At 43.6% G+C, this 9,215-nt stretch overlaps 1 protein-coding gene across 4 annotated transcripts in view; it reads left to right on the top strand.

Annotated features, from left to right (window-relative positions):
- Nucleotides 1-5,596: 5,596 nt before the first annotated feature.
- COBLL1 (cordon-bleu WH2 repeat protein like 1) overlaps nt 5,597-9,215 on the top strand; it is a 160,914-nt gene continuing 157,295 nt past the window's right edge. For all 4 annotated transcript variants that reach the window (XM_082840914.1, XM_082840913.1, XM_082840912.1 and 1 more), the window contains exon 1: nt 5,597-5,818. In XM_082840914.1, coding sequence (XP_082697040.1) covers nt 5,754-5,818 — 65 coding nt within the window. In that variant the 5' untranslated portion in view covers nt 5,597-5,753. The remainder of the gene's footprint in view (nt 5,819-9,215) is intronic.

Raw genomic sequence — 9,215 nt, 5'->3', positions numbered from 1 at the left:
CAAAGCTGACCTAGAGTTCAGAGATGGGAAAAGATGTTCAACATGTTGTTTACATAATAACATTAATTTGCTGTGGTATAACATTTTTTTTTAAGTGCTATCCTTGCAGCAAGGTAGCTGTAGTGTCACTAAAAAATTTAAAAATAGAAACCAGAAGAAGTAATTTTTGAACCTAGTTTTGCTACTTCACTAGTATTGCAGCTTCGGGCAAGTCACTTGCTTCAGTTCTCAGAACTGTAAAGTAGGGATAGGACTGACTCTGCAAGCTCCTGAAAGGCTCAAGGTAGAGTCAGTAAAGGAAAGCGTTTTTCAGGTGTTACAATGCGAAGTCTTGTTATTAATCATCCACATATAAAAATTCAATAGTTTTTGACACAGTGAGCTTGATTACTCAGCATAAAGACAAAAAGAGCTCAAAGACCATGGAATATTTATAGACTCGTTATAGTGATAAGGAAATTGAAGATGCCCTAGCTGAGTCACATGATCAAGATCATCAAAAGCACAAAAAGCCAGAACTCTCAGCTTGGAGCAGGAAGAATTCTGCTTCATAAACGGAGCCTTAACCAAGACACAGGTGGCTCCCATTTGTAACATTCTTAAGAAAAGGATCTCCATTACCCTCCCTGGACACTGATTTTATCTGCACTGGTGTTTTTTTCTTTACCAGGAACAGTAACTCTCCTCATGTCACCCAGATACTAAGTAGCCAAGCCAGGGATGTGAACTCAAATCTGCCTGGCTCCAGAGGCTGAGCTCTTAACCACTGTGGTACTTAGTTAATCACACACATGCTCAGCCTCCCAAGAGAAAAGGCAGGCGAGGGGGTGGCAAGCCTTGCCAGAAGGAAATGTGCTGAGACTTGTTAGATTTTATGCCTGGAAAGCCAGAGTCAGTGGCTGCCTGGCTCAAAATTGTACATTTTGATACATGGAAACTGACAAGCAATTAAGAGTTTACCAAGCTCAAGACTTATAAAAGGAGAGACGTAGTTCCCAGTTACAGTTATAATTTAATAGACAATATTAAAATGCTAAACACCAAGAGTTTGTTAATTGTATTATGTCAAATAGATACATATTTGAATTGATTTTTCCTCCTTAGCCTTTTTTTTAAAGAGAGGAAATATCCATTATTTGAATGGTGTTTAAATTTTAAATCACGAGGGTATTTTTAACGGCACTGATACTTTAATGACTTTAATGGCTTATTCTCTTCCAGTGAGTAAGAAATTTACTGCCAACCAGTAACAGATTACATAATCTAGTAATAGAAATTCACTTTGACAAAAGGACATCTTAAAGAGGGAAGAAGGGCTTCCCTGGTGGCGCAGTGGTTGAGAGCCCACCTGCCGATGCAGGGGACACGGGTTCGTGCCCCGGTCTGGGAAGATCCCACATGCCGCGGAGTGGCTGGGCCCGTGAGCCATGGCCGCTTAGCCTGCACGTCCGGAGGCTGTGCTCCGCAATGGGAGAGGCCACAACAGTGAGAGGCCTGCGTAACGCAAAAAAAAAAAAAAAAAAAAGAGGGAAGGAGAAAGTGGGTTTTAGACAACTTGGTGCTGACATATCTGAATCTGCAGCTTAGAACTTGGATGGGCACTGAAAACTTGGCCCTCCTGCATGCCCATTGTACTAAATATTTTACACATCTGCATGCCTGTGCACGTTTCTCCAGGCTTTACCTTTATCCTGGAAAGTATGCATGTTAATAAGAGAGTCTTTGCCTAGAAATGTATTGATGATATAGAAATATAGTGCCATTTATAAGAGACATAGCATATTAAACTCAGGCATTTCTTCTTTTGATAAGTAGGACTGAAAATACATTTAACTTTATCCTTTGGGAGAGAAGTAGAGACTCCTACAGGTTATTGACCAGTTTCCTTTAACTTTCATTTGGTTGAGTGCCACAAAAATATTACTGATGATCCCAGTGGTCTGTGAGCCCCTCCAGGGCAGAGGCAATATCTTTGCCATCTTTTGTTTCCCTAGCACAATGCTTTGTATTGCAGACATTCAATAAATATTCCCTTTATTGAAATAAAATTTAATTCATAAATATATAATCTACTTGGAAAGTCTGTTATGAAAAAAAGTTCAATGATTGTCCAAGTTTCAAAGTATAAAATCTGATGAGTTTAAAGCTCATTGAAATTGACCAGAAAGCACTATTTGTGTACTTTTAATCTCTAGAATGTTTGATTATAAAAATAAAAGGTATAACTTGATAATACAACTATAAATCCAAACATAGAGCCATGAAAAGTGTAATTTATATTTTTACTTTATAGACAGTAGTGATTTTGAAACTAACTCCATCAGGTTACCTTGTGGAAAATAAGTCTTCTCTCCCTACTAGAACAAACTCAACTTTTATCTGTTCTGTTTACAATGGTCTACTGGTCCCTCTGAATTGAAAAGTCTTTCTGCGACTTGAGGTCCCACTCACCTCTTACAAGTACCCTAGGAGTGGAGTCCTTAAGGATTCCCTTACTCCGTAATTCATTCCACATATATATGCGGAGAGCTTCCTGTATTCTGCGCTGTCCTTGCAGGACACAAAGGATAAAATGTGGCCCCTTAAGCACTCCAACTCTTTGCTTGTGTAAATGAGTAACTGAAACAAAGTGTCATGGGGCCTGGTCCCATCTGGCAGAATCTAAAGGGGGCTAAGAAAAGGAAGGGCTAATTCTCCATGTGCAGTCCAGAAAGTCTTCCAGAGGATATAACACTTAAGCACATGAATTAAAAATGATTTGATGGAGTGGGCAAGGGAGATTTCCGAATAGAGAGAAATTGAGCAGAATCTTGGAAACTTGGACAATTTTGCAATAGGTCATCACAAGGAGAGGGAAGGATGGATGTCGGGGGGGGGGATAGTTTTCCACTATCACGTACAAAGATTTATAGCAACTTTGATTACTATTTTGCTAATGAACTATGTAACCAGCAGACTACAGGGGGTTTTAGTGTCTTCCGTATGAGAACATCAAGCCTAGCCTATTAGGGATTCTGAAAGTTGTCAAATATAATTATATCTAAGGTAGGCTAAGTAATGCTGGACAACTAATCACTGCAATATTTTAGAAGCTTACCCCAACACAAGTTTATTTCTTGCTTTATGCAGATTCTGTTGTAGGTTCTGGGCTCTCCAGGACAGCTGTGCTCAGGATTGTACAGCATGCCAGGATCCTTCAGTCCTGTGCCACCTCCATCTTAATATAAACTTCCATGATTGCAGCAGCAAGGGAAGAGAGCACAGAAAATCCAGCACTGGCCCTTAAGTGATTCTATCAGGAAATGAAACATTTCATGTCTGCTCACATTTACTTACTAAAGCAAATTTACATCATGATACCTAATTTCATTGGGGTGGAGAGTATAATCCTCCCCTACACCTAAAACCAGAAAGAGGACAGAAAAAATGGGTAAGCACTCCAAATGCCTTCAGCAGTTATGAAATGTTATGCTAGGGTTTTATGGTCAGATTAGACTAATGGAGTTAATAAAATTACTAGCATGCCATAAATTAAGGCTGAAACTAAAGTTTAATCTTCATCTGGTGATTGAAATCTACAGACTTTAAGTAGTTTCACTATTACTCAATGTTTACATTATTGTCTGTGTGAGCAACTGTAAAAGCTAGTCATTCAGAGGCATAACTGATTCATTAAATTGTTTAAACTGTGTTTAGACTAAAATCCAGATGGATTTAAATGAACTGATTTAATATTAAGTAAAATATTAAAAAGCAACTTTTTCATATATGGTTCTGATATTGTAATCCAAATAAGCTACTTTTTTTTTTCTTTTCATATGTAGAGATACACTGAAAGGCATATATTATGCACAGGAAGGAATAAATACTGATGTCTGTCCATAAGAGACAAACGGCATATTACTAAGTATTTAGTATGTTACTTCGTTTCAGCAATCTTTTTGGTTGGATATATACCTTAAAGAGCATTTAGTCAAGCATTAGTCCTAAGTATCAATTTAATTTTTACCACCTACCAAATATTATTCTATCAACTGGTTGAAGGGGCTAACACAGATGTGTTACATGATGCTAATACCACAGTAGAGCCTCTTTTAGGACGCTCTTTCACTTAACCTCTCTACTACAGTTTATTGAAATATTTTAATTTTTAAACCGTAAAGTTAATTTCTTAATTAATTTCACGTTATTTTTTCTGAACGCAAGCTTTTAGACCCGTCAAAAATGGCTTGCACCTTACAATTGGCACGTATAATAACATAAAGGTATGCAAATATACCTGTTTGTCAGGTGTAAAGAATCACGTAAAGAGCATGCACGTGGGAACTAAAATGTATAAACAAGTACACGGTTGTCTAAGGGATTCCTTTCTCCCCGTAAAACTTTCAAGAGGTGTATAAAACCTATCATTCGATTCCTAGTTTACAGATTGTCATCAGACATAATATTGTCCGGTCACAGCTGTTACAGGCTTAAAACAAAGAAAGAAGGAAAGACATATACGTCTGAAGACAGGACAACCTTAAACCTGCCACCAATTAGAAAGATCACAGTGTCACAGGTGTGCTTTTAGCAGAATAGCAACCTTAGAGGTCAGGTTGGGGGAGGGGAAGCACCCTGGACGGGGAAAGTCAGACTGCAGGGAGGGCAAGCTGCAGGCCCTGTTCCGCCAGTTTCTCCCGGCACTTCCGCGGAGCCCGGGTCCTCCTCTCCGCTCCTCGCAGGGCAGGTACCCTCCCTTCCTCCCCACCTGTACGGCTGGGGAGCGCCGGGCTTCCCGAAGCGACGCCCTAGCGGTGGGAATGGGAACACGCTGCGCGGGAGCCTGCTTTCCGTTCGGCTTCCCCAGCTAGACCCCAAAGCCCCGAAGCCCCGGGGGAAGGAAATTACCACCCGCCCACCCCCGCCCCGTTTCTCTCTCCGGCTCGCTGCCTGTCTCGCTCCGATGCCGCCGAGCCCCGTCGCCACTTCTGGGTGGAGGTCCGGCGGAGACAGCTGCGAGCTCCCGGGCTCCGGGGAGGGAAATGGGGCAGGGTGAGTCAGCGGGCCCGGGGAGAGGCTCCATCGCGCCCGGCACCCGCCCGCGGGGTAGGGTAGGCGCTGGGCTGAGCTCGCGGAGAGGCTGCCGCTTTCCCCTTCCTCCCAGTCCCGGCTTGAGAGCCGAATGCGAGCGCGCGGGCCGGGGGAGGGAAGAGTGGGAGAGGAAGCCGCGGGAGAGAACAGGCAGCCACTGTTTCCTTTTGAAAAGAAAGTAGGAGCCCTGGGTGGGAAAAGAGAAAGGAGCCCTCCCAACTTTTCTTTCCGAAAAGTTTTCCCAGGGCGTTTTGTTTGAGAAGTTCGGGATCGCGCTGCCGCCTTGTCGGCTGTGCCTGTGCGCCTCGCCCCTCGCCCCGCTCCTCCTCCTTCCAGCCTGGGTAGCTCCGCTCCCTCCCCAAGAGGCGCCAAATGGCTACCCAGTAACCCCACGGGGCGGGGGCTGCAGCGCCGCCTCCAGCCGCCGCGGTTCCCGGCAGCCGGTAGACCCTCCGGCGGCGCTGCCCGCGGGCTGGGAGCCGGGCCCGCAGGTGGAAGCGCACCCGGGAGGCGGGCGGGTTGGTCCAGGGCTAGGGGCGGCTCGGGCGGGCTCTTGACGCGCGGCCAGCCCCGTTCAGGCCTCGGGAAAGCGTGCGTCCCGCCCTGACCCGCCGGCCTCTCCCACTCCAGCAGTGACGCGCCGCCTAGGAGCCGGAGCCCGCGCAGCGCCCCGCAGGGCGATGGACGGCCGAGCCCAGCGCGCGCAGGACGTCCCGGCGGCGCTCCCGCCGGCGACCCCCGCAGGGTAAGCCTCGAGCGCCGCTCCACCGCCGCTCACTGGGGAGGGCGAGGGCGAGGGCGAGGGCGAGTGCAGCCGGGCCTCCACCCAGTCACCTGGCTGGCAGGTCGCCACCCCGCCGGCGGCCAGATTCACCCGCCGCAGAACACGCGGACGACGAGGCTGCTTCCTCCCGGCCTCCTAGGAGGCCGCCCGGGATGGGGGCTCGGGTAGCTTTTGATTGCTTTCCTACCGGGGCTGCTCTGAGTTGCTCAAGGGCAGCTGAATGCCAGGAATTGGGTAAGGAGTCCGGGAGCAAAAATGGTAACAAAGGGCCCCTTGTTGGGGCTCTGGGCGAGCGGCGGGACGATACCTGTTAGTGAGCTCCTGGGAAGGAGAAAACAGTTTTCTTGGCCGGTGGATGAGGCCCAGCAGGTGGAGTGTCAAGGTGAATGTAAGGAAGGGGCTTTCTGCGAGAGGGTGGAGGGCGACAGGAACGTGTGCCAGCTGTCAGCCCGCATGACAGTTCCGGGACACGGCCGGGTGCGCGCCTCTGATTGTCTGTGGCCAATTGCTAGTGCCAAAGCCTAGTGCAGAGTCAGACCGCCAACACACGATTACTTTTCTTCGTATCCTCACATGTTTAGGTGAGATTGGAGTGGAAGGGGCTGTCACATTGTGAGTTAATATTAAATGGAGCACGTCTTCCTGCCAGATATGCTAATAATCACCTTGCTAAGCGTTTGGGTAAATAGTAATGAGAACAGGTAGTTCTGCAAGAGATGGGAAGAACCTGAAAATAACCTTCGTCTTGGTAAACAGTGAAGGCTTAACATGGTCGCTAGTTGAGCTCCTGAAGTGGGAAAACCCTTTGGTGAAGTGTAACTTTTTCCTACAAGTATTCCCTCAACTCAGTTTCTTTTCTGATAGTTAATCCAAGCACAGAAATGCACTTAAGAGAATATGAACATTTCAGAAAAGAAACGTTAAGGAAAAAGCGACTTTGTAGCTAATGAATGAGATTTGTACAGTTTTCCTGATTTGAGAGTAGAGAAGTCATTTTTCCCTGGAACATGACACACGTTTCCTTAGAAGCAAGTCACAGCATGTTTATTCATCAGAGACCATGCGAACATTGGCAGATGTCTAGAGGAAACATGGAAAAGTCTCAAAGCAACATGACTAATATAAAAGATATTTAGTATAATGCTTACGTAGAGGAAACACGTAGTGTATGAATTAATTCTTTCATTTTGTTCCAGTTAGTTATCTTCTCCCCTCTGCAAATAGCCATATTTCTGTTGACTTCCGTTTCTATTCTTTCCCCAGTTTTTTCATTACTTAGATATTATCATATATTCTTTCATATATTATCACATTAGGATGTATGAGGAAAGAAGTACATTGGCAGGAAGATATTAATTATAAAAGCATGGACCTCTAAATGGAGCTGCAGGAATACTGAAATGTACTCAGGTACCCCCAAATAAGATAGTATTAGACTGGTGGATTTAAAAATGGATTAGATTAGGTGCTATTTGAAAAGAAAAGAAAAAGAACCCAGCATATGCACATACACAAAATACACGAATACACTTGAGTGTTTAGAAATCATATAATGCTTGTGAGTAAAATAGGTGAGAACAGATGGCTCTGACATGAAGGAAACGGAAAGAGCTTTCTAGTGATAAGCACAACTATAGTAAGACACTTTGGATTTTACTTTTGAGGATTTAAAGGTTAAACCGAAATTCTTTGCTTCAAAAGAAGGTACAAAACTGCTTTATCTAATTTCTCAAATATGAGGAAAATACTTTTTAGAAATTTGCTCTTCCCTCTCCAAATTTAAGGAGAGACATGTGGAAAAATGCTTCAACATCTTATCTGAAATAACCCCCCCCCCCGTATCATTTTACTTTGCATTATTCAGAGACGTTAACAATATCTGAAAGGTATAAACATAAAAAAAAAATTACTTCTCTACTTTGTCTTCTTTCACTTGTCTGTCTTGTCCCTTTGGCATATCCCAAGTGCCTATTATATTTGTTGAATATTCATTATTCAACATTACTGTTGTTCTTTTTCTCAAAACCCCAGAACATTAAAAAGGTTTTAATTGTGGGAAACAAGAACTATCCTAGATATAAGGTTTTGGGAGGTGGCAGGGAGCAGTCCTAATCAATATGTTATAATAAAATGTTAGGTTTGGAAAGTAAATTCTTTACTATAAAACTAATTAAATCATGACTCATTAATAGCCTATGAGGCCTACTTTAGACCTTATCCTTGGATATTACTGCTCTAAAGAAGCCGTCTGTATGTAATTTTCCAAGTTTTACATCCTTGTAACATGTCATTTTAAAGAAATTTAGTGCAACTCCTTATTTTACAAATGAGAATCTGAAGCACAGACACAGTGATTTTTACAGAAGGCCCAGAGCAAATTAGTGGCAAAACCTGAAGGAAAACCCAGGATGTTAGTTGCCTAGTTCATTGCACTAATTGCTTTTAATCTTTTCCAGACCACAATATGATAAATTTCAGCTGAGTACATTATCTTTAGAACTACTAGTGCTGGTGTTTTTACTTGCCAAAACACACGCACACATATATTTTTTTAATGGTAGAATTTTTTTTTTTTGGCCGCGTTGGGTCTTCGTTGCTTCGCGCAGGCTTTCTCTAGTTGCGACGAAATGGGGCTCCTGTTCATTGAGGTGCACGGACTTCTCATTGCGGTGGCTTCTTGTTGCAGAGCATGGGGTCTAGGGTGTGCGGGCTTCAGTAGTTGTGGCACATGGGCTTAGTTGCTCCGGGGCATGTGGGGTCTTCCCGACCAGGGATCAAACGTGTCCCCTGCATTGGCAGGTGGATTCTTAACCACTGAGCCATCAGGGAAGTCCTGAGATGTATATTTTTAACTCTTTGAAATTTAAATGTCAAAAGTGTAGTTGACCTTGCTTTGAGGCACCTTAGTATTTTGATTCTGAAACAAATTATCAGGCATGGTTCAGGTATAAAAGCCTATTTCTTTATAATTTTGCAGAATTGTAACTATGGAGTTAATTGAAGGCATAGTAAAAATTAAGAAATGATTTAGCAGCTGCTTTCTTAAGCTTTTGTTTGGATACATTATTGGTTCTAAAGTTGTACTGATTGTATAAACTGAGTTCTTGTTAGCTAACATTTACTGGCTACTTAGAAGTTGAATGCCTTAGCTGAGGTTTTAACATAATCACCTGAGTATCTTTTAAAACAAATACCCATGCTCTCACACTCCCACCTATTCTAATTTTAATTGGCCTGGTAGGGGACAAGGGCATGGAGAATTTTAAAATGCTGCTAGGTGATTCTCATATGCAGCCAGATCTGAGAACCATTGATTAAGTCGGTATCACCAGCTGAGAAGGAGATGAAGCCATAAATG

This window comes from Leucopleurus acutus, assembly GCF_964270905.1.
Source record: "Leucopleurus acutus genome assembly, chromosome: 6".
In the NCBI taxonomy this organism is placed as follows: domain Eukaryota; kingdom Metazoa; phylum Chordata; class Mammalia; order Artiodactyla; family Delphinidae; genus Leucopleurus; species Leucopleurus acutus.
The sequence above is the reverse complement of the archived record's forward strand: the minus strand, read 5'-3'. Positions and strand labels throughout refer to the sequence as shown.